At 35.8% G+C, this 25,776-nt stretch overlaps 2 protein-coding genes across 7 annotated transcripts; one reads left to right on the top strand and one right to left on the bottom strand.

The window, feature by feature from the left end:
* The first annotated feature begins 1,270 nt into the window (after positions 1–1,270).
* On the top strand, positions 1,271–12,186 carry LOC147407801 (protein LATE ELONGATED HYPOCOTYL-like). Of its 3 annotated transcripts, none has more exons than XM_086436552.1 (7): positions 1,271–1,507; positions 1,794–1,926; positions 3,137–3,248; positions 3,531–3,592; positions 9,906–10,121; positions 10,201–11,439; positions 11,547–12,186. In XM_086436552.1, exons 2-7 carry the CDS (start codon positions 1,888–1,890, stop codon positions 11,955–11,957), a joined length of 2,079 nt encoding a protein of 692 aa, XP_086292678.1. In that variant the 5' UTR covers positions 1,271–1,507; positions 1,794–1,887; the 3' UTR covers positions 11,958–12,186. The 3 variants fall into 3 exon arrangements, with proteins under 3 accessions (XP_086292678.1, XP_086292679.1, XP_086292677.1); XM_086436553.1 differs by having other exon boundaries at positions 1,596–1,926; positions 10,204–11,439; XM_086436551.1 differs by having other exon boundaries at positions 1,272–1,507; positions 1,596–1,926.
* Positions 10,366–25,365, bottom strand: LOC147407800 (mitochondrial intermediate peptidase, mitochondrial-like). 4 transcript variants are annotated; one of them, XR_015176895.1, is made up of 18 exons: positions 25,099–25,365; positions 24,924–25,005; positions 24,771–24,823; positions 24,628–24,682; positions 24,244–24,382; positions 24,104–24,158; positions 22,491–22,713; positions 21,978–22,073; positions 20,332–20,451; positions 20,068–20,193; positions 19,702–19,857; positions 19,017–19,133; positions 17,871–17,996; positions 17,711–17,778; positions 16,332–16,467; positions 15,003–15,171; positions 14,378–14,519; positions 10,366–14,272 (listed from the first exon to the last, which is right to left on the bottom strand). XR_015176895.1 is itself a non-coding variant. In XM_086436549.1 (18 exons), exons 1-18 carry the CDS (start codon positions 25,290–25,292, stop codon positions 14,262–14,264), a joined length of 2,118 nt encoding a protein of 705 aa, XP_086292675.1. In that variant the 5' UTR covers positions 25,293–25,364; the 3' UTR covers positions 10,366–14,261. The 4 variants fall into 4 exon arrangements, 3 of the variants coding, with proteins under 3 accessions (XP_086292675.1, XP_086292674.1, XP_086292676.1); XM_086436549.1 differs by having other exon boundaries at positions 14,378–14,569; positions 25,099–25,364; XM_086436548.1 differs by having other exon boundaries at positions 10,366–14,569; positions 25,099–25,364.
* Positions 25,366–25,776: the final 411 nt, after the last annotated feature.

Here is a 25,776-nt window from a genome sequence, read left to right as displayed (position 1 = left end):
CAGCACATCTTGAAACTTTTAACCCTATCAAAACAAGTTCAAGAATCGTAAATTGTCCATTTTTTTTTTTTGAAAACTATTTTTAACGAGTTAGAAGTTTCAAAATAAACTGATTTTTGGTGAGGATGATCTCTAGACCATATAAATTATCCTCACTAAAAATTTGGTCATTCCAAAAATTTTAATCCATATAAAACAAAACAAAAAATGGCTATAGTGTGGGTTGCCCTTATTAATTCATAGGGTGCTTTTATAATTACACATCCTTCATTTCCATCGAAAATTATTCATAAAAAATTAAGTTCTTTTTAAAGTTGATTTCAAATTTTGGTGACTTGTATGACATTATTATTTTTAATTTGAAATTTGTGGGCTTTTATAAATAGAAATTATTATTTATAAATTGAAGATTTGAGTATTATTTATTATTTAAAAATAAATTGTATTTTAATTTTATAAGAAATAATATATTTTATTGTGTTTGATAATAAATAAGCATTTAAAACATGCAAACAATGTATCATATGATTGTAAGGGTAACAAAGACAATTTATCAGTTTCAGCAATGTGTAACAAACATGATTCAGCATCTAAACAAATAACTTTTTTAGCACTTAAATTTAGCGTTTATAAGTTTCAGCGCTTAATGCTATTCAGCACTTATTTTTTTCAGTTTAACAAACAGCACCTTAGGTGTCTCCACCCCTTATGAAGTAGGATCATCACTTTCAACGGGGGGCATATAGAGATTATAAGGAACGACTTGATCAGCAAACTCAATCGCTCCCACCCTTGAAAAATTAAAATAAAATAATCAAATTTTCAAGTGAAAACTTTTTCAAAATATTTTGTTATATTTGTGGATGAGATCAGCCCATACATAACTCTTTCCGTTAAATGTAACGCATCTTGCGACAGAAATCCCGAGAAAACCGTATCAAAACCACGTGGCGGTCGAGAAAACCACGTTTACAGGCTACTTAAAAAATAAAAAATAAAAAACATACGAAACAACGTTTATAAAGTACGGTATACGAACGGTTAACAGGAAGCCACGTGGCTAAATCGAATTGTGGGTCCCGCAATGCTACACTTTTCTCTATCCTTCCAAAAAAGTGCAGCAAATTGCCACGTGTCACATAGATGTAAAGTACTTTTTTCCAATTGAGAACCCTATCTCTCTTATTTCCTTTCATGCCAGCCTCAAATAAATATGGAGTTAAAAACCCTTAAAATAAGTCCACAATAAATGTTTGTGGCTGAAATTGCTTCTCAAATCTCTCTCGCTGAGAGAACCCTATACTCTCCTTCTCCTCTTCTCTCCTCTCCTCTCCCCTCTCTCTGTTTTACTGGATTTCGTAGTTCAGTGAACTGGTTCAGATACCGATCAAATACTCCCGGAGATCAACGGTTCAAGCCAATCTCAGATGAGGATTTCACTCCATGCATGATCGGAGTGAAGTTCTCAGCAACGAAAGCTTCAATCCTTCCATGGCGGTCTCAGAAGGTAAAATTTCAATTTCTAGGTCTTTTTTAATTATTCGTTATGTGGATCTCTATTGTGTACTGATTTATTTTATTTTTTTAATTTGAAGGTTTCGGTGAGGAATTCTGAATAAGGAATGAGTGTACTTTTATTGCAATTATTTTGATTTTAGAGAATCAGAATTGTCTCTGTAGTGGTGGATTTTGAAAAATAGTTGATTGGAACTTATCAGAATCGTTCGTCTCGGTGTGATACTGTTTTGTGTAGTAAAATTAAATTAACTTGTGAAGTTTAATCCGTGACGCAGCAAGATCTGCTCGAGAATCGAACGTCAAGAGAGATGGAAGGGGGCGACGGTATATTTTTCTTATCGAAGAGGATTTGAAGTAGAACGTCCAGCTATGGGCACATATTCACCCGGAGACGATGTAATTTTCAAGGTGATTTAATTCTTCCTCTTCTCTGTTTTTTTTTTTAATGTTGACTTTCAATAAATAAATAAAAAAAATGAAGTAATCAATGTTGTCCGTGTGAGGCCCTGGTTTGACCACACAAACTTCAATAATAATTGCCTTAGTTTTACTTAATTGAACTGACCAGGAATTGTGAATTTCAAGTTGAACGCAGTTCAGATAGTAAACAAATGTGCTGGTCCCTGTAACAACCTCTCTGACGCTTAATTTAGAAAGTAGTTTTAGGAGACCTTATTAATGGGAATTAATGTGTATCTTACTGATTTTATCATTCGTTTGCATAGAACCTCTTGTTTATGTGATCATGGGTTTCCTTACGATCACCCTTTGTCAGGTTGTAACTTCTTAGTTTCTTCAATTCGTGGCAGTAAAGTCCTGTGTTGTGTCACATGAGTTTGGATCGTGCAATTCAGTTTGTTTCCATGTGGTGACTCGGACTCTTTTAACTCTGATCTTTTTAATTTTAATTATTGATCCACGCATGGTTTAAAATATCGGAATGGATCGGTCGATACATATCGGTATCGGCCAAGACCAATATAAAACATTGACGCTGAAACGTTCAATGTTTCGGGATTGTATTGGGTTTGTATCAGAATATATCAGTTTGTATCGAATGTATTGACTGATACCGTATCGGTTTTTTCATGAACCAAAACATTCAATTGATATGATATTTTAAACCATGGATCCTCGTGGACCGTTCTTATTTGTTAATATTTCCATGTAGGCATAGTCTGGAAATGTGAAAACCCTGCCATTGTTAAGCACAATAATACACAAAAGAAACCAAGGAAACAGACCACACGGAGAAGAAAACAATTTTTTGTGGTTTTGTAACAACGCCTGTCCCTTGATCAATAATAATAATAATAATTGCCTACATCCACCGGCGAATTAGTATTTTACACAATGAGATAAAAAAAGAATAGTATGAGAATAAACACTCAAGTTTTAATATCAAACCCAAGCCTTGAAACCTTTGTACTCCCCTCCACCCTGTCTCTTTGAAACCCTAGAAGAAGAATACTCAATTAATGTAAAATAATTCCATACAAAAAGGGGAACTTAGTCTAACTGCTAGATTAAGATCCCATCTAACAATGGGGATAAAAGACACTTAACTGGTTATTTATTTTCGGTGGAACTCTGAGGTCAAAAATGTTACCAATGGCAGACAAGGAAACCATACACGATTACGAAGCAACGGGAAAGATGGACAGAGGAAGAGCATAACAGGTTCCTAGAGGCTTTGAAGCTGTATGGGCGAGCTTGGCAGCAAATAGAAGGTTATTTTCTTGATTGTACCTTTACTTCTCTATGTTTTGATTTAATGCATAAAAAGATGAATTGAAGTTACCCCACTGTATACAGCTTCAGAAGGATTGTTGATTTTATGATAGAAGTGATGAAGGAGATCAATTGTTTGGTATTTTGAGCTTTGGATTTGTATAATTGTATCTGTTGGTGTTTCGTGTCAGGAATTACTCAGAATGATCTGTTGATATATATTTTCTATTACTTTGGAGATCTATTCGTTCTCTTTTCTACTGTATTTTTATGTTGTGCAGAACATATAGGGACAAAAACAGCGGTGCAGATCAGAAGTCATGCGCAGAAGTTCTTCTCAAAGGTCTATTATTATACCTGTTTATAATTTTCTTATATTATAGTCAAGGCTGTTCTTGGATTTTCTAGATTATACTAAACTATAGAGTCTATGAACCGAAGTTATGATTTATGCATTTCTAGAAATGTTATGAATTATTTTAGATATTTATCTTCCTCATTTTTATGTTGTGCAATCAATTCCCTTACTGTTTATAAAGTTATCCTATCTTATTTAATATTGAGAACTGTTTTCAGGTTTTTATATAACTGACAATTGATGATTAAAAAAAAGTCTATCGATGATTAATCTCAAATATATTTTATTTATCCTTTTTCTTTTGTTGACAGAATGTGCACACATGTCAAATATATACATATACATATATGTTAATCTTGAAGATTGTATTTGCTTAGAAGCTTTTCAATCAAAATTGAAATAATTAAAAAAACTGAGATGTGGCACTGTTGACGAATGTTTTGCCATGCTTCTTGTCTTTGAAATAATTAAAAACTGAGATGCAGCATTTGGAAAGAGTATTGTTCAATGGGCAAATCAAATGGGGAATTAGTTAATTATATCTTGATACGTTGTAGATTAGCTTTGATAATCTAGTCCCAATTTCTGTATCTTCTTGGAATCAGCTGGATCTTTACCCAATCTTTGATATCACATGTTTTTTACTACAGAAGGTAGGATACTCGTGGAAAATTTTACCATTTTCTGCTTGTTAGGGTTTTGGAAGGAGAGAAATGGGGCCATTTTTTATAGCAAAGCGAGCTCAATGCAAGACATCATCATAAGTGTCAAAATACTCCTATTTTTTCTGGTCTAACTTACATATGGAATTTCAGGATCTATTCTTTGAGGACTTTGTTTTTAGATGGGAGAGAGAGCGATATCATGAGTCACTGTTATATGTTCTGTAGTATTTTAAGTGGGATGGTCACCTTGACCACCCAAATCTATGGAACTAGTAAAGAAGCCATTGGTTAAGATATAATTAGTTTGAATCCATTGGTGGGAATACTAATACTGGTTATCACAGTAACAATGTGTCAGTTGCACTTGGTCTTTCAACTATGTTGATTTGAATATTTATCATGCTACTAAACAAATGTTATATACCATAAATTATCATAGATTGAGGTACCAGTTGGTCAGTAGGGGCACTGATTGTAACTTTCTCCGAAATCTGACCTAATAGGTTGCCAATGCCATAACTAGGAATTTAGATAGTCACTAATTAATTTCGAAAGCGCTTGATCCAACTATGCTTATATATTTGGACCATTGTGTTAGACGAAATTGTAATTAAATGAAAGTTCTTTGTAACAATTAACAAGGGCATGATGTGTTTAGAGAAAGAACATTCATAGAACAACTAGGTAAATTCTCAAGTGTCCCTTGATTTTATTTTACATGAGTTTGCTATTTCCTAGGGATATGTAGAATATTTTCTTTTGTTAGTTAGTGAACCATTTGGCTTTAAAGTGAATATCTAGTGGAAGAGTTTTCCTTGTTATTTATGTGTGGGAATATGGAAGGAATATAGTAGGACGACTTTTGAAAACGAATCTCACTTGATTTTGGGACCACAAGCAACATTTTGATGGTTTTGGAGAAAACAAAATAGATTTGGTCAGGGTTTGTCAAACCTTCCATGATGTATTGAAGGAGACTAAAATGTTGTAAAATTTTCTTCAAAAATGAATGGAGGTCTCCGGATAACTTTGTGTGAACAAATGAGGTGTGGAATCATCCTTATGTCGTAAGGAAGTTCACGTGATCTAACAACCAGATTAAACGTATTATGTGCATATTGGTTTGATTTCTACTATCTAGCCAATGGGAGGCTCACTTCTCCAACATCAGTTTTTTATCACTTTCTGATGATACTTGATTGTGTCAATTTCCATCGTACATGGGTTGGGGATGTGAACAACATTGTTTCCTGGTAGGTTTGCATGGCTGGGGGAAGGGGCATATCACTTGGGCTAAGCTGAATTCAGGTTCTCCTGTAGTACATTGCTTCCTGGGAACACCCAAGTAGGATCAAGGTTCATGTAATAGGAGGTTGGAAGTTTTAACATTGGCCACCAACATTATGTAACCCTTGTTCTTTATTCAGGCCTGAGTCTGCAATCTAGACGCTGCTTTAAGGGAGGAGAGATTGTGGAGGAAAATGGCATCAACGCAGATGATGTGGATTTCTATAGGAACAAGTCCAAGTCTTGAAATAAATTGAGGAGGTTCGGGTCCATTTGATCAACTTTGCATCGGCCTTCTTCCTCCATGTGGCATGTTTTGCATTACACATGCTTCACTTTGATCAAAGTGATTGATTAGAAAGACCTATTAAGGAAGTAGAGATCCTAACTGAAGAGCTTGGGGGTGATGGAGCTCTAAGACCAGATGGCTATCCTATCGTTTCCTATGGATGCTAGGATATTTTTCGATAAGACCATATGAACGTGGTAAAGGAATTCTCACATTGGAAATATAATGGTCAAACCATATGTGATTGGTCATTTTGTGAGGGATAGTGGTTCAAAATCAGCAGCTTATGGATGTGGCCTTTGGATACGAATCAACAATATTCTACCAGAGTTTCATAAAAGGATTACTTTTAAAGAACAAAAAGGGTCTAGAGTAAGATTTGGAAGAATTGTTGATGTGGCTTTTCTTCTTGTTAGATCTCAATTTCCAGATTATTCACTTTATTGTAATAGAAAAAAGACCCTAGTTAAGGGGTACATGATGCAATCTGGGGAACCAAACTTAATGGGCCTTTGGCTTTAGAAGAATCTTTAACAATTGAGCTTCTAGGCTAAGGCTACGTTTGGTAAATCTTCTTGAAAGTACTTCTGCAACTTTTTAGTTGAAAAAATGAATTTTTTTTATAAAAACATGTCTGGTTAAAATATTAAAAAGTACTATAAACAAGTAAATTATAAAAATTAAACTCTTAACGTAGAAGTCAAATTAGAGTGACTTCTACTTTTTTTGCTCAAACGGGAAGTAACTTTCCCACCTCATTACCGTGTAAGAGATCATGGGTTCAAAACCCATGTTCTCCAAACTTATGTTGCTTTTCTTTGTTTTTGATTCTGTAAAAGGTGTTAGTCTAGCCTAACTAATTTAGTAAGATTTGAACAAAAAACATGATTCGGTGCCACAGACTTGTGAGGGCGAAATTCTAAAAAATTTGAATTTGAATTTGAATTTTAATTCTTGGGAGTTTTGGGAATTCGGTAGCTGTCCATTTTCGACACCATTGATCAAGCTCAATTTTTTTTTTTTTCGAATTTGAGTTTTTCCATAAAATCTAAAAGGCTGTGGATTTGGATTGCTAATGCGGTAATCCATGTGGGTCCAATGACCCTTAGTAAGATTTGAAATCTTACCAAGGAAGGAGTTTTTCTTGTGAAAGAATGTTTTCTGACAATAAGGTTCCAGCCCCACCATCATCTCCAACTTCCACCATCTCTCTCTCTCTAAATCAAAATCCTAAATTAGCAATTTATGATTATTTCGCGAGGAATCTTGTTTATGATTATTTCTGATAAATTGAATATTTTTTAATTAGTTTGAATTGTGTGTTTGTTTCTTTCATGTGCGATGGGTGAGATTTTGTAATCAAAGGGACCAGAAATTTTTGTTTATGTGCATGCATTTTCAAAATTTGGTTCTTCGATTCACGGTTCAATATCAATAAGAGGTTTTAGGTGCCTGTAATGAAATTTTATAGATTTCGCAGAAAATTTTATTTTTCATCAAAAGTTCTTAAACTTGGGAAGAATCAGCGACCTTGGCATTGCGCCATTCTTCATCCTTGGTCAATTCTCCTTTATTTTATATAACCTGAAAAATTAGTTTTATAACTAGCATTACCAAATGAATTTATCTAATTCAAATGCACTTATTGAAAAGTTGTTCTTAATAAAAGTCTTTTTACAAAAGTTAGTAAGAGTACCAGAAGTTGTACTAAACAGGCCCTGATTGATTGTATATCTCCAGTCAAGATCAACTTTTTGGGCTTAGCCCTATAACTCAGTTGGTTTGACACATTGCAAAGCAACTTTGAGGTCGTGGGTTCAAGTCCAACTTACTCACCCAAGAAAAAAAGGATCAACTCTTTGATGGACATTTGACACTAGGAAACTAGCAAACAATAAAGTATTTTTGTTGAATCTTTTTATAAGTCTACAAATCCTTCTATCGAATTTCCTTCCTGAATATTGCCATCTGAAGTACAAAAGTTGATGCAGGACTGTGAAAACTAACCTAATGTGTTAAGTTTGATATCAAGAATAAATTAACAGGGGCAATTCAAAGTATAAAATAAAGCTCAATCAATCACAAACAAAAGAAATATATAATAGATGATTAAAACTGGCTCGAGACCTAATCACAATCCTACAATGTTAAACCCTTTAAATTGTGAACGACGCATCCAAAAGAAGTTAGGAGTTTCACAAATTTAGGGTTCCAACCAATATTAATGTGTCTCGATGATTAAAGTTGGGAAAGGTATAAATTGAAGGTTCAGTGTAAAACTAGCCGATTTTGAGGTATTGGACAGAATAGGATTCAGAATGGGTGACTAGGACTAAATATGGGGCAGCAGGTTTGTATTAGGTCGAAATAGGTTAGGTTGCATGAAAAAAAAAAAAAGTGCTGGGCGGATTGATTTAATGTTTAGATGGCTATTAAAGGTTCAGCTGATATATAAAGAGGTCTAGGATGGATTCAGCAGTGATTTAAGGCCTGTAGGTGAGGTTTGGGTGGGTAGTAGAGGTGCTTTCCAGGTTCAGCAGTAATTATAATGAGTATAGAAAAGGTAACAATAAGGTTTAGGGTTTAATATGTGCTGTTGGGGTGGATCTAGGGTTTAGGTATCAAGTTTAAAAGTAAATAAGAAGAATAAGAGTAGGGAAAACAAGGTATAGGTGCTGCTGGGTAAATCTAGGGTTTAGGCTTCAGATTTTAAGAGAAAAAAGGTGAAGAAGGGTAGGAAAAAACTTAGTACCTTGAGTAGGAAACTAGAATCTTTACCTTAGATTCACACCAAGTTTGGTGTCACACTATCCATCATTTGGAGAACTAAGAAAAAAATCTGTAAATTTTCTTCATTAATTTAAAAAGAATCTCTACAACAAGTATTTATATGTTTTCTAAAATCCTAGGACTAATCTCAGCTATTAAAACTAATCTATGGTCAAGATTAATACATAAATTGACTAACAAATAAACCATTTAATGAAAACTCCTTACACCTAATAAAATTAGTCATAAGCCCTAAAACTATAGTAATAGTGAAAAAACCCATGGTTGGAAAATAAATCTCAAAAACATCCCTAGCTGAAAATTAATAAACTAAACAATCCTAATCCTATAAGATGGCCCAATGGACCCTCCATGCTTCATAAAAGCAACCCATTGAAACTTTCCAATGTGGGGTTTTCTTTAAAAAATGGGGTCTTCTAACTCTAATGCTCTGGGAAATTCTCGAACTATGCCCATATATAGATCACCCAACCACAACAACCGTAAAGGGATTGTCCTCCTCTGATATACCCCATATGGTGGCATAGTGATCTCCTCACCAAAAGTTCTATCCAAGATTGCCTTTCTCATTTGGTCAGTTAGTCTTGCAAAACTTCTAACAATGGACAACCTCATGACTAGGGGAATATCTTTGGTTAACTCATACTTTTTTTTATAAATCAACTGGAAAATTGGTCAATCGCATCCTTATTCATTGCTCCTTTTCAAGAGAGGTGTAGGTTCATTTCCTTTCATTGTCTAGTATTTCTTGGTGTTTTCCATCCTCACTCTTAGAATTGTTTCAAGGTTGGTGTCTTAATGAAATCTCTCTCTCTCTCTCTCAAAAATAAATAAATAAATAAAGAATTTTGTTGTCTTTAACCCCATTTGCTGTGTTGTTGTATTTGGTTGGAGTGGAACAACAGTCTTTGAAGGGAATGAGCATCATATGCATGAGGTTCTTATGTCCATCCTTTTCTACTGGTGCAGGAGCTTTAAGGTCGTTGTAGGTTTCTTCTTGTTTTTTTTTCATTGTTGCAATCCTGGACTTATTGGTCCGTATTCAAGAATACTACTAACCCATTTCCTTTGGAAAAGAGATTATCGTGGCCCGTCATGGTTTGCAGTAACTGAGATTGAGATATTTGCATTCCATTAGCTCAATGGACAAGTTTACATGCAGTCCTAGTTGAATTTTTATTTCTATATTTCTCTGCCTATGATGGTTTTTAATCTGAAAACTCTTGCATAATCCAAAGTTTCAGCCCTAACAAACAATTTACTTCAGTTGGAAGGCGAGGCTCATGTTAAAGGTTCTATTGGTATAAAAATTCCACCACCACGCCCTAAAAGAAAACCAAGTAAGCCATATCCTCGTAAGATCAACACAAGGGCCCATACCTCTTTTTCGGTGAAAGTGAATGACGGGAAACACTTAACGTCAGCTTCATCTCTGTACCCTGAAAAACAAATGCAGGGCATGGAGAATGACCCATCTCCCGAGGTACATTCATCTTTCGTTCAACTACGCCATTTGTATAACATATTTGTTTAACTTTCTCCGCTTATGACATGTTGACCAGAAGAAACACGCTGGAACTGAAAAATTAGTGGAAGCAAAAGAAACTCTTGACGAGGGCAATGGTTCTGAAGTCCTTACCCTTTTCCAAGAGGCTTCCATCTCTTTAGCAAGCAAAAGCTCCATACCAACATCTGCTGTACTCACAAGCTCTTGCACTTTCAGGGAGTTTATACCCTCAAAAAACGAAATAAGCGACCATGGCTCGAATAAAGCACCGAACTTGGAAAACAGAGAGAGAACAAATGAACCAAAGAAACCGGAAAAACTTGGAAGATCGTCAACGGATGAAGTACAAACCAACCGGAGCTGCCCAAGGCATGTCCCTGTTCATATCGTGGATGGGAACCAAGGAACATGTATGCAAACTCAGCGGTGCAATATGTATCCATCATCCTTCTTTTATGGAAATCCGAATTTTTTCACAAATCCAACGGCCTCTTCAACTACTGAATGGTCTTCCGTTCATCAATCATTGCCAAACGCCTCCCCTCCTCCCTTTACTCCATTCCTCAGCAACCAAGACAATTACCAATCATTTCTCAACATCTCCTCCACTTTTACGAGTCTCATTGTGTCTACGCTGATAAAAAATCCGGCAGCCCTTATGGCAGCAAGTCTTGCTGCTTCATTCTGGCCCTGCACAAATGGAGAAACCTCTGGAGGATTCCCATTAAGACACATGAGCCCATCACCAAATATGGCTGCGGTTGCTGCTGCTACAGTAGCGGCTGCAACTGCATGGTGGGCCGCTCATGGAATGTTGCCCTTGTGTTCTCTTCCTCTTCACCACCCTGGATTTACCTGCCCTTCTGCATCGGATATTGGCCAAGTTCCATTAGTCAACAAAGAAGGAAAAGACAACAATCCACAAGATCTAGATTTCTCTGAGTCCCCAAAACCTCAGCATTCAGTTTCTAGATCGCCAGTTTTGACGTCATCGGCCTCTGAGGAAAGTGGAGGTGCAAGGTCAAATAGTAACGAACTAAAAGCTGCTGGTCACGAGCAGAAGCCTGCATCGATCATTGAACAACATGACTCAACCAAAGAAAAGACCAAAACAAAGGCGGTTCGCTCCTCCTGTGGCTCTAACACATCATCTAGCAGTGAAGTTGAGACAGAGACCTTAGAGAAGCATGAGTTGAAAGATCCAGATTTAAGCCATCCGGCTGTTGATCATAACAATCGTCGAAGCAGAAGCACCAACAGCACAAACGAGTCGTGGAAAGAGGTCTCAGAAGAGGTTATTATTACCCAAATAGCTTTGAATTGAATTTTATTTTTTTTCCTGAATATATCCTTTGTATCATTCATCACCGTTATTGTCACCTAACTTTGTAGCTTTCTCAGGGACGAATGGCATTCGAAGCCCTCTTATCCAGGGAAATTCTACCACAGAATTTCTCACCACCAAAGGACATAAGTCATCAAAGGAATAGTGTCGAAGAAGGAAAGGAGATGTCTAATGAGAAAGATGAAGATGATACATTACAATTAAATCTCAACAATAAGACATCCAAAGTCCGTCCCGATTATTCAGGCTTGGAAAAGAGAGAGCGATTAATTAACAAAAATGCGGAAAAGGGGCTGATGACCATGGAGTTTGGAAATGGAAAGCTGAAGGCTCGTCGAATAGGATTTAAACCTTACAAAAGGTGTTCAGTGGAGGCCGAGGAGAGGAGGGTTTGGAATGGAAGTGGCAAAGAGGAAGAAAATGGTCCGAAGCGGATACGTTTGGAAGGAGAAGCTTCAATATCATGATCCATTCAATCATGTAAAGGAAACTTTGATCGTTGCATGTTGCGTTCAAAGTTTTCTTTTTAATTTTATTCCTACTTTTGTCAAGGTTGAAGCTTTTAGGAAACTTGTTGCATGTTTGCTTGTGTACTATATTTATACTTTCATACTGGTACAGTGGTACTTGAACCCCTGCAAATACAATAATAAGCGGATCTAAACTTAAATAAGGAAGAAAATAGTAAGGCTTGAAGGAGACTCTTTACAGATTACAATTTTCAACCCCAGGAGCTAAGAAAAAGAGCAGTTCTGCTCCTAGCTTCAGTGGAATTGATACTAACTCATCTAATTGGAATAGGTATGGAAATTGGAACCCCAAGGGGTTAGCTTAGTGGCGAGCTGAGTCTTGATAAGCTCCTCAGGAAGAGTAGTTCAAGTGTTTGAAACCCCACGAAGCTATGAATTTCTTGGGGCCACCCTCCAGGGTCTAGCTGACATTCGACTCAACTTGTTAAACATAAAGACTTTCCGAGGGGGTGGTGTGTGTGTGACTGAGATTAGTCACTCCCGAAGGGTGGGGATACCCACGATATCAAAAAAAAAAAGAGTGGAAATTGGATCTCCAATTTTCCAGGATTTTTATGATTTATCATCCAGGAACCGGGGGGGATCAGTATTTGAACCATTTTGGATCTTCACATGTAGAAGTTCCATCCCCAATCTCAAGATGACACATCACTAGCATGCAGGTGATGATCCCTAACACCAGTCTCCAGAGGTACTTTCTTTAGTTATCTCATGATCGTATTTCAATCCGATTTTGCTTACATGGATAGTCTTAGAAGATTCATCCGTGCTCTTCAATGTAGTAAATTTTATATACATTTGGTTATTATTTGAAGAAATACTGTTTCTGTTATTTTCCTTGGCTTCTTGAGATTATATAGCTAACACACTTGTGATCACATTGCAGATCCCATGAATTCTATTTCTAGTGGCCAACTTACTAAAAAGCGATGTAAGAGAAACCTTCAGTTTTAAAGGGGGGTTTAATTGACCGTTCTTGTGTTTATAGCAAGTCTACTTAATCACACTTTTGATGTTGATACCATTGACCCGTGTTCAATTCTCGCCAATACCAAGTTGCTGATCTCATTAAAAACAGGCTGGGCAATAAACTAGCGATAGATTTGGTCCATTTGGTCGTGTGTCTGAAACTTGGTGGCCACTAAACCAACCTTGTTGCTGTATAAATCTATGCGGCTGACATGGCAAGGTCACAGAACCATGATCTTTTTCTTCGGTATACACAAAAATAGATCAACTGTTAGAGTCACACGAGGAATGAACTACCTTTTTTTGGTTCTTTTCTTTGGAATGCACAAGGAAAAATGGTTCTGTGATGTTTTTCCACATCAATTTATCACGGCTCAGAAAAAAAAAAAACCAAAAAACAAAAATGTCTATTTAATCATGTATGGTGCTCAATCTATCAAATGTGAAGTTTATGATTGTCTAATTGAAACTGCCGAGGGTAGGTGAATGGATCTGTGCAAAGCTTCAGGATTCGAGGGCATGGGATTAAATTGACATATTATTTTTTACAACAAATTCGATATAATATAAAGAAGAATAACGATTTTCTGACACACGCTCCCCGCTGTAGCATGTGCTGGAACCCTATATTCTTTTCCTTGGGATACACAACTGTACATATTGATGGAGATTTACAATTGTGTATCCCAAGGGAAAAATCTATGGTTCTAACCCATGCCATGTAAGGGGGCATGTATCAGAGGGGGAGTGTCAGAAAATCACGACTCTTTAAAGAATGGAATTGGATTTGATTCTTTTGGTTGAATTACAATGAATCCTAATAGAGGATTTATATAGAAAATGGAGTAATCCTATATAAAAATGAACTAACATATCAGGAAACCTGATATAATCTTAGCCTAATCATATTAAATCCCAATCTTCATGACAGCCCTATCAATTGATTAACCATGATGATGCATATAATGAAATTCCTAAACAAAAAGAATAGGAAAAAATAAAAATAAATTAGAATTGGCAAGGAACCAAAACCAAGAGTCCCATGCCCTAGGGCTTTCTGGGCACATATATAATTACCGTAATCGATCAAACATCTTTAGCAAAAATATGGCAATTTTTATCAATGAAAAGACCTTCATGGTTCCACCTTGGACACTGAAGAGCCCAATGGACAGCATCAATTGAATTGCAAGTCTCTCTTGGAAGGCACATTCCTACGTAAATTTCCGACAAACAGCTCCACCGTTGACAGCATCAACCAACACAGATATCTCAATGGTTATCTGCAATAGATAGGAAACTTTGTGTGTGCTAGAAGAGGGACCATTATTCTCGATCTTTCATGAGGTCCATCTCTTTACAAAGGCAGGTTAAGTTGGGAATTATACCTCCATTATGATATCTTAGAATGCGATCTCCAGCTAAATCATTCAATAAAGTCGATGGATCCTTTGCTCCTCCATGCTGCAAGAATTTAGTTCTAAGAGTGGATCCTGTGGCCAGTGATAGTGGATCCTCCATGCATACCTCCTGCCATATGGTTGCAGCGAAGCATTTGGCGTAAAGGTAGCTATAGTAACCTTCACTCAATAAAAATAAGTTTGGTCGATCAAAAAAATCTAATTCTACAAGCCGCACAAAATTGGCTATAAGCATATAGAAATTAATACAGTATATTAATATTGCACCAATGCCAATGAGCAACTCATGAGAAAATTTAAAAGGCTCCCTCTCAGTATGTCCCACCAAAGTCTATCAATTGTTCTGGACTACTTGCAATAATATTATTTGAAACTAAAAAATGAGTGAGACAAATTAGATGGTTAGTGTCTCTCATCATAAATACTCGTTTCTACCATCTTATGTTTGTGATGTCTAATTACTTATAATTTTTTTTTTTTTTACAAAATCACATTACAGAATAGTAGTCCAGGTATCTTTATGGTGCCTACCATCAGCTGATATTGTAGACGTGGACAGAAACATAGTAACAAAGAAGAATGAAGTTCGTACCTGCTCCATAGTTTAAAAGGTGATTGAATCTAGTGTGCCAATGAGTGCCCTCTACATGGTTCCAACTGGTATGTTGTTTTTTCAGATCAGCAACAATCGAAATTGTATCTCTTGGTGAGGATGATGATTGCTCCCCAAAAAGCACTTGATCGATCAAAGCATAGAAAACCTGAAAGGCATGCAAGCAATAATGTTCAGTACCTAAGATAGTTGTAAGGGGACTACAAATCTTTCGACATAAAGAACACAAAGAGAACTGTGTGATCATCATAATCATCAAATTAATATCCCAAATATTTGAGGCTAGTCTTACAAATCTCGTAACTGCTTAAATTCTATCTAGGATCATGTCTTCCATTGAAGCATGTCTCAAAAAGAGTATCACTTCTAAGAAACACTAGGATGAGTTTGGGAAAATGAATCAGAATTAATTAGCAAAGATTTGGAGAGAGATTATACGAGATGCCAACCATATCTAATTCCCCTCATGGCCTGGGCCAGGTAGCATATGCTTGATTCATGGGGAATTTATACGCTTGACATGAATGTCTGCCACACTGCACAGTTTCTTGATCCATATAATCCATTCAAATTGCCTTATTTTAATGGTTAACATAATATCCATTGGTCCAAACTGGACAATAAAACACTGACAAAACAATTAGGTCCTAAGCCTTATCCTAAAAATTTGGAGCCAGCTGAACAAATCCTATTCCCCTGTGATGATTTGTCCAAGCTAAAGATTATACAACGGTCTCTCCACTTCTGTGATGATTTGTCCAAGCAAAGATACCAAGATGAAAATGTGAATAAGAAGATCTAGGGTTTGAGAAGAATAAGTTTTCATGTGTTCTTTGCACTAAACCCAATAGTTTGTTAGTTCTCAAAATAACATGGACGGTAAGCCCTCACAAATTTGCTAATCGAGTATATTTAAGGGTATTGACAAGAACACCCTTCACAACATAAATCACAGTTTTCTTTTTCTGTTTTTGATAAGCACTTAAATCAAATAGTTAAGATTTACAACATGAAGTGCCAACTTAGCCAAGTGTTAAGACGTGTGGAGTGTTGTTCCCACGTCCTAGGTTCAAAGCCCCTTAAACCCAATTTCATTTACTAACCCACTAACCCTGTACCTATCAAAAAAAAAAAAAAGATTCACGACACAACATAAATCTTGCTTACTAGCTCAACCAACATTTTCCGTAGTCTAGATGATGACTAATTCTGCCATGCATGTGATTGTATATAGAGATATAGATATGCTTTGAAAGAAATTATTTGAAAACTAATAATACAACGAGTTTGGGGCCTCTGGCAGTGAACCTGACGTTGCAGCTCAGTTGCTGCGAACATCTTTCTAGCACCTTTCATTGACTCTACAAGTTTCTCAGGGATTACTTCACCAGTTGAATAATGTCTGGCAAATGTCCTCAGGACTCGGTAATCCCATGCATAGTACCTGGGAAAATCAACAGAATCAATACAAGGTCTAAACTTAAAATGTCAATATCTGAAATTGACAAAAGAAGCATATTTTACTTAAAACCATAGTATTAAATAAATAGAAATATTTTGGAGAATACCAAATTTTGACCAGAATAATCAAACTTTAGGCATGATGAAAATACCAGATTTTGGTAGATATATTTCAATAAATAGTAAATTAAACCGAAATATCTTTGCAGAAAAAATTATTTTTTAAATATTAATAAAATTTATAAAAAAAAAACTACAATTTTAAATTGTTTGTAGAAAGAACTTATATGTTACATCATAATAATATTTATTGATAAAATAGACATAATATTCATCCATTAGTAGAAATGAAATATAATTAGTTGGTATCTATATCATCTTAGACTGATATATTCTAGACATATTAGCATGTTCATATAATCAATGCACATAAAATCGTCAATGGTCAAGTTCTATAAGATGGATATATGAATAATTTATTCATCCATATTTAAAAAGTATATATATATATATATAATAGCGTACGAATGCAGTATTTAATAATTTGTTCATCTAAGCAAGTGTCTTACTTGTTGAAGAGTGTAGCTAACGTGGTGGCATTACTCTTCTTATTACCAAGTAGAATGTAGTTTTATTTTCACTGTCAAGATCTCAAATACCTACTAAAACATGTAGTGAAGCCTTATTGATCTTCATTTCCACTCCATAGTCCATATGATGGTCTATCGTATTTTGATGATTTATAAATGTGTTTTATGATTTCCTAAAATTTCAATTCAAAGTTCCTCAATGTTTCCATGATTTCCATAGTTCCATGAAAATCATATTAGTTTCCACACTCGTCGAAATATTTCCATCTCCAAACTGACCAAAATAGACATCAAAATTGAAATTTAGTACCTTGCTCAAAACTTAAGAGTTCAAGTGAAAGGGGGGGGGGGGGGCGGGGGGAGGGAGAAACATTTTGGAAAATAGTAGCCTCTTTGGGTTCAAGAGTTAGCTTCTAGGAATATTTCACCTGGATGAATGAGATCTACTTGCGAATCGCATGGTGTTGTCTTGTAGTAATTTTTTTGATAAGTGTCTTGTAGTAATTTCAAAACAATAATTTATAAACAGCTACAAGTAGCAGCTAAATTTTTCAACCATTTTCCATTCTATACAAAGTACCCAAATAATCTCATTGGCTGAAATAGATACCACAGTAATCAAAGCATGCTACTCACTCAAAAAGATTTGAAGGTGTTTCAGCTAAATCAAGAACCACTCTGGTCCCTGAAAAATGTTGGTAATCCTACAGGATTCAACAAAATATATGTTAGTAAGAGAGGGGGCCAAAATGGATAATTGATTTGTATGTTTAGTAGTGAATTAGACATAGAATACCGTTCTCGAAAGCAGGGAATGAAGAGCGTGCCCAAACTCATGGAAAAGAGTTTCCACTTCCCAATGGTTAAGCCTTGCAGTTGATGAACCGGGTGGTGCCGAAAAATTACAGACAAGGGCTACAATCTACAGTATCACCATATGGAAGTAAGCGTGATTGCAAATAACTAGAGTTATACCTAGAAAGTCATCACTCCGTGGGTGTAAAATCGAACAAAATCATAGATAATACATGTCCATGGAAATGCAAAACCTTCCGGCATCAAGCATTTTTTAATAAACCCAAACAACATCAGAGGTTTAGCTGTTCAAATACTACAGAAGAAAGACTAATCAGAGTTCACAATGATATCTACACCTATTTGAGAGAACAATAAGAACTATACGAAGGACAACACAGGAAGTGTGCACTCCTAATATGAAAAACCACCATCCAGGTTTTAGGTGACTGAAATTTCTAAGTTGAAACTCAAGCTTGAATTTCATATGCTGTGTGTCACTTGACAAGATTACCAATTTATGGGCACACCAGCTAGAAACAGAATTTTGTAGCTTTCTTTCAGAAAATGCAAAAAGCTACTACTGTCCACTACAGAACGTAACTATGTACTAAAACCCAGAGTTTTGCATACCACATAATCAAGGTTGAAACCTTGTTCTATTTCATTGTTTTGGTCAAGCAAAACATAATGAAACATTCTGGAACATTCACTCATTTTTTCCAATCTATATATATAGAAATAAAGGGAAAAAATGTGTTTTGGGTGATTAAAACGTATTTTAAATGGACTTACAAAAATGTGCTCTCAATGGCCTGGGCAAGCCTGCCTGAACACAGCTTGAGAATGACCTAAGCATGGTAGAGATGGAATAAATTCTGATAGTACTGATGTGTATAGAAGACAAACCTATACAAATTGATGCTTATGTAAACATTGTGAAACATTAATGTATACTGCAACAAACTTAGTCTGGTCCAGCATCTCGGAATATATGTTTGGCCGAAACATTCCAATATGGAAAAGTATTCTGAACCATGTCCATAATAATGAAAGATAACATGGTATTCAGATCTTATAGATAACAGTTAAAAGAAAAGAACTTAACCATAGTCTTGATAAAGCTCCAAAAGGGCTACAAACATACAGGAAGTTGGTACTCTGTCTCAGATATCTGGCGCCCGCCTTTAATGGCAAAATGAGCACAGCCTGGATACTTGCCCTTCCTGGAGTACAAATCGAGGTACAGATACCCCAAGTCACCCTGAGCATACAAGCATAATCCCTCAATTCAAGCATGAGCATAAGAGTAGAGTAAGAATAGATGTACCAAACAAATAAGGGCCCATTTGGACAAGCAAGACTAGGTAGCAAAAATAAATAACTGAAAACCACTCTTGAAAAAATCAGCTTTTAGCAAAGTTTGTGATAGTACATCTTGTGTATGGTGCAAATTACAGGGTGCAAAGTGGGCTCTCTAAACCCACAGTAAACCAAAGCAAAGTTGGCTCACATAGAAAAGTAACACCAATTGAGTCCAAATAGCCACTAAAGTTTCCAAAAACATCAAATCCCCAGTAATAAATGCTATGATAACTAGTAATTGACTACAATTTTCAGTAAGTAGCTAATAATGGTTATTAGGCATTACAATTCTGAAAATGTCAAAAGCACTATTCTCAATCATCAATTACTGCTTTGAAGTTATATTTGCTTCAAGATAGCTCACTGATCCTAGAAGTAGCCCCAAGTTGACAAGCTAATGTTCAAAAGCCAAGCATGAGTTGTTGAATCACAACTATTGTAGATTCACAATAAAGAAGCACATGTACCTCTTCGGGATGATGAAGTGCCATCTTAAGCACATCTTGGTGCCATGATTCACCAGGTGCAAGAGGGATGCTATAAAATGTTGCACCAAATAATGACTGCACCAGCACTTTCAAACCCTCAATGCATTGCGGTAAGGGAAAGTAAGATGATACAACCTGTTCCAAACAGAAAGAGCAAGATTTATCTTGAAAGAATGATAAAAAGAACAAAATGCACTTCAACAAATCCAAAAATTCAAACTTAACGATTGTAAGAATGGAATGAGCATTGAAGGAGAACACCAGCATATTACAGTTAAGATACTACTAAGTGTGTCATGCAGTCATGCCAAGTAAGATAACGTTCAAAACTGTGGAGAAGTTTACCGAGGAGTCTAAGTTGTAGGCAGAAGACTTCATCATCCCTGTGAAGTAAGCCTCATCCCATGGCTCCAAATCTACACATCTTTCATCGTATTTTTGCTTCTTAAAATCCCTAATTGTCTTGAACTCCTACAAGGCAAGGGAGAGAAGGAGAGAGGGAGAGAGGGAGAGAGACAGACCATATTAGCAAAAAAGTAAGGTAATCTACAACTTGAAAGAAACTACCAAAACTTCACACCTGAAAAGTATGTCTGTTAAGGCAAATACCTCATCAGCCTTAGGCCTCACGATCTTGCCCAACTCAAGCAGAAAAGACATCACCACCTCTGGTGATGAAGCAAGGTTTGGATGCAACGCAAACTCAGCAAAAGATTTATGCCCCATAATCTGCACCAATCTTCAAGGAGGAAAATCAACAGCTTATAACATCAAATAAACATCTTTTCTCTTTGCATATATACTACCATTATAGTCTGAGAGAGACTTGTAGATTTTGAAATGCCCAGAGAAATAAAATCATCAGTATAACTGAAGAAATAAAGCTGTAGAAAATTAGATTGTATCTATCCCCCAAGTACTGCGTAATTAAATTTATTAGCAGAACAAACAAGATTATGTCACAAAATTTTCTTCCTTGAGAATTTGAATATTTATAAATTCTATCTTTACATTTACTACATCTATGCTTATGAACCACACAAATCAATGTCATGTGAATTTAAAAGCATTCACCTGCACACTCAAAAATAATTCAACAATAATTTGTCGACCCTCCAATCTATTAGGAGTTTTTGTATGTATGATCAGATACCATACATTCCACCATATGTGTATATTTTCTGTGTTTGATGGTTTAGAAACATCCCTAGTATTTTCTAGATTTTCCTGCTAAACTTCCCCCTGCCATAGAAGACCTCGAGGTCTTCTCTGGATGTAAAAGCATTATTTTGCAGATTCTAATATTATATTCATGATTCACAAATGAAAACTAATAAATATCCAAAAATAAAAATAAAAGGAAAACTGAGAAAGAAGAAATTCACAGGCACTAAAGGGGACTAATTTATTTCTTGTCAAGAAGAAATGGAACAGGACTTTTTCTGTTTTTGTTTACTCAGTAGATGCTACTAAAGATTAAACAAATATCACCAATAAAATCCCTCTGTCCATTTATTCTACGTTCTAGTCCCTTTTGACCAAATATAAGAATTCTAACTCCCATCAATTAAAAAAAATGTGAAGAGAAACAAAACTTGAAAGAGAAGTTGGGCTGTATTCTGAGATCACTTCCTGACTGAGACGGGATTTAAACCACTCAAACTAAACTCCTACAGAAGAAAATCAGCAAACCAAACCACACCCATGAGACTGAGACATCCTAGGACAAAACGATAATTATAAATCTGAAGTCTGAACAAGGTTAATGAGTGAATAAGGCGGTTTTGAAATCAGTAAATTTGTTATTTATAAATAAGATTATTCATTTTGATACTCTCCTTCCTATTCCTTGACTAACATGAATGAATACCCTAAAAGTTTTTCAGTTAAGGAATCATCCTTTGGCCCTCCAATGAATGAAAAGAAAATCTACTCCAGGCATCCTACAAAATGCCACCATGTATGGATACCCAATTAACCATCTGTAAGATTATGAAATTAAATTTCACTGGCTTTTGTGACGGGATTGACCATTATAGGAGCTATAAGAGTAGGGTTTCTTTACCCCCAAAGGCGGAGCAGACATACGCTCTACAATTAGAAGATTAGATAGTATTTAAACATACAAATATCAGATCCTTATTGTTTATTGAGTGAAACCATTCACATGTAGAATATGAGCAAGACATTTTATGATATGTTTTTGACATTGCTTGTATGATCGTGAAGAATACATTATACATTAGAAAAATAACCTGCGCAAGTTCATTACGAGTGGCAATAAGCTCATCAAGGACATGAAGGTTTGCATGTGGAACAGAATTTCCTTTGATGTACGACCTCTTTCTAACCTGGAAAGATAGCCATGTATGTTAGTGTTCAATACAGAACTTTAATATCACACATTAGGTGCAATAGTAGTTTAGACATTAGATGCAAAAGAGTAAGGGTAGAATAGGAATTTTGGCTTTTTAACCAGTGGCATACTTGTAAATGTTTGTTAGTCAAGTATACAAGTTCAAACCAAGAGGGATGTATCCAGAACATTGTATTTGTGTCCTCTCTTTTCTAAATGGAACCCAGTGTTATTTACAATGTATACTCGGTGTAAGGTAGGAAATGCAACTTAACCAATAATTCTACTTCAAAGAAAACTACAAGCATGTCAGTGCATCAACAACACACTTCATAAATTACAATTAATGGATTTAGGAAAACAAGGATATCAAATTAAACAGAAGTGTTACAAAAAACCATATGGGAGCTACCTCATCATCTGATGCCCATTGTAGTATGGAGGACAGTGTACCCGGATCTGTTGTTATCTGAAATCCCTTTTCTTTTATGTTTTCTCTTAACCCCAATGATTCCTTTGATGCACCAGACATAGATCGGTAAATTGGCTTAAGAAGATGATGTATGTTTTTTGGAACATGTGATGCAGGAAATATATCCACAAAACCTGGATCAATGGTGATATTTTCGCTGAACCTAATGCAACCAAAAATGGATAAAAACCTCACCCAAATCAACAAAGAGGTAATCCATATGCACTGCAATACATTATAAACATTAAGCAATGGTAGTTATAAATTCATAATGCACGAGAGAATACTATAAATCTGTATGAAAATGGAATGCAAGAAATGCATCTGACAGCCATGCCACAACCTTGATCTTCTTGTGCGTGCCTTGGAATGTGAGAAGAGTATGTTTCCCATTATTTATCTGGGATTAGTGTTTGGGGTAAATTATAGGACTAAATCTAGTTGGGATATTGCTAGTGAAAGAGTAGATAGGCAGTTGGGCTCTTGGAGGTATAAATTTCTCTGTCATACACTTCTGAGAATTACAATGTGCTTTGTTTCCCTCTCTTCCATCCCCAGGAGTCTAGGGAATCAATTGATAAACTTTTTTTGTAAAGGGGTATTGAAAGAGTGCTTACTGACTTCCATTAAATGGTAGATTTTAGGGTCGGCAAGGGTGTTTGGGTTTGTTTCTAAGAAAATTGTTGGTGTGGCAAATCCTCCCCTAAAAGTTCAATTCCTTGAGCTTTTTCTCTTTGTCTAACAAAAAAGTATGCGGCCATTCAGAACGTCGTGATACAAAGAAAGTTTTCATCAAACTTTGGCTTTAAGAAAAGTTTCAATGATTAGGAAGTCGAACCCGTCAGAGCCATGTTCATTAGTGTATAAAATTATTCCAAAGGTGTTAGTATCAAGATTAAAAGAAGTTATGAAAAGTTTAATTGACTCTGAGCAAGGGGCATTCACTAGGAGGAGACAGATTCTAGACAGAGTTTTGATAGCAAATGAGTGTATTGACTCGAGGACAAGAGAAAAAAGGGCGGGTTGGAAGGGGAAATTGATTTGCAAAAGGCATATGATCGCGTGAGTTGGGACTTCTTAGAGTACATGATGAGAAGAATGAGCTTTGGGAAAAAATGGTTAGAATGGATAATGAAATGCATTACAACATTTCCTTATCAATCTTAGTTAATGGTAGTCCAATGGGATTTTTTAGGGGTTCGTGGGGTTTGAGACAGGGTGATCCTTTATCCTTGTTCCTTTTTTAGATTGTGGCAGAGACCTTAGGGAGACTTTTCAAAAGGGCAATTGATATTGGGAAGTTATCAGGTTTTAGAGTAACCAACGAAGGGCATTTGATCTCTCATCTCCAATTACGGATGATACATTAATTTTCTTGGATCATTCTAGAGAACGGCAATCATTCACAAGATCTCATAATTTTGGGAATTAGGATAAGACGCGCACCAAAAACATAGCAATTTGCAATTTGCAATCTCGGGATGTCATAACTTTGAGACCATGTAATTGATCATAAATGCTAACCAACTGGAGTTAAAGTAAGTAGGACTTACTCTCTACACAGCCGAGCAATATTAATATTCAACTGATTAACTCGCTCCAACTTATCTGTAAAATGAAAATGAGATTTTTAATAAAAGATAAAATGCATGCCATATTGGAACTAAAAGTGAGTAAGTGTTGAGATTACTGCCTGCAGAAAGATGGATTCCTCCCTTCTCAAAGTCAACACGTAGAGAATGGGCTGCCTTTTGAGCTTCATTTGTTTGCAAAGAGCCATCTCGCTCAGCTTTTAACACCGCGTCATATAAACTATGATTTGTATTTAGAAACTGTACACAATGCCAGCATCAGAAGAAATGCAATATGTTATTAACAAAAGCTCAGTCATCACAAGAAACATATTTATACAAATCGATTTGTGAAGATGAACTTAGCATTTTCTTTGCAATTCTACTAATCTGGCCGAACTCATCTTTCCATCAATACTTCAACATATTTATACAAATTAAAATGCAGAAAAAAAAAAATTCTTAGAAAGAAAACTCAAAACCCAATACATTGGCGGTCACCTCACATGTAGATATTCATGTATCCTCATGGATGCCTTGTTAGCCTCCTCCACAAATTCCCTAAAAATACAAAAGTAGAAGATCTAGCAAGAAAAGAAACACAACAATAGCAAATTAAACATAAAACGAATAAATATGAAATAGTTACCTATCAGGATGAGTATTTCGACAGAGTTCGGCCGAATCGACAACAGAACAAACCTAACAAATTAAAAACATCAAATATTACAGTCGAAGATCTTAGTACTAAACTGAAATTAATTAAATATTCAAATACAAAACAGGAATCATCGAATCCTACTGTATCCGATATCTCGTCCATTGCTCGAACAATCTCGATCGAAGGAGGCATCTTGGATACAAATGAAACGAGTTCTGAAGATCTGATCAGAGTGAAAAAGGTGAAATTAGTGGGGGTAAATAGAAAAATTAAAATTAAAATTTGTGAAATTTGAATTGTTTTTCGTTCTTTCAACCTCTCGATTGCTTCGTCAACGAATCGTCGAAAACCTTTGGGAGATTTCAAGATTTCGAAGCCGTAGAGTCCGCTTTCTCCATTCTGTGGAGCTACAGAAGTAAAGAAGAAGTCTTTGCGAGAGGTGGTGATGCTGCGAGAGAGAAGACGTTTTGGACAGAAAATTGAAGCGCTTCGGCGACTTAGAGCGTACATTGCTAGAGAAACTGAGAAGCACTCGACGAAGGACGCAAACGTTCTTCCCGCCACAGACAACGAATGAGAGAAGTGATGGGGAGGATTCCTCTCATAATTCTAGAACCTTGTATTTCGTCTCGTCTCGAATACCGAGTTAACTCGTCGGAGGCAAAACATTAAAACTGTAAAAATTTATTTAGGACATTTGACCTAAAAATACCCCATGGAAACTATTTTGATAGGTACCCATTTAATTGAACCAAAATCGAAAACCTTGATTTTGCATCCTTATTTTCAATATTCGATTGGAATCGAACCGAATAAGAATCGGAACCAATAGATTTTACGAATCCATACTCTAAATGATTGAAGTTTTTTGTACTTTTTACATATAGAGAAATTATGTAAATTATTTCATCTTTTCATATAAATTATGTATTCTAATTTAAAAAGTCCATCTTTCTTATAAGTTTACTGGAGTTTCCCCACACGAACATCCTCT

Source organism: Akebia trifoliata, chromosome 3 (genome assembly GCF_017979445.1).
Source record: "Akebia trifoliata isolate Shusen 1 chromosome 3, ASM1797944v1, whole genome shotgun sequence".
NCBI classification, from domain to species: domain Eukaryota; kingdom Viridiplantae; phylum Streptophyta; class Magnoliopsida; order Ranunculales; family Lardizabalaceae; genus Akebia; species Akebia trifoliata.
The sequence above is the reverse complement of the archived record's forward strand: the minus strand, read 5'-3'. Positions and strand labels throughout refer to the sequence as shown.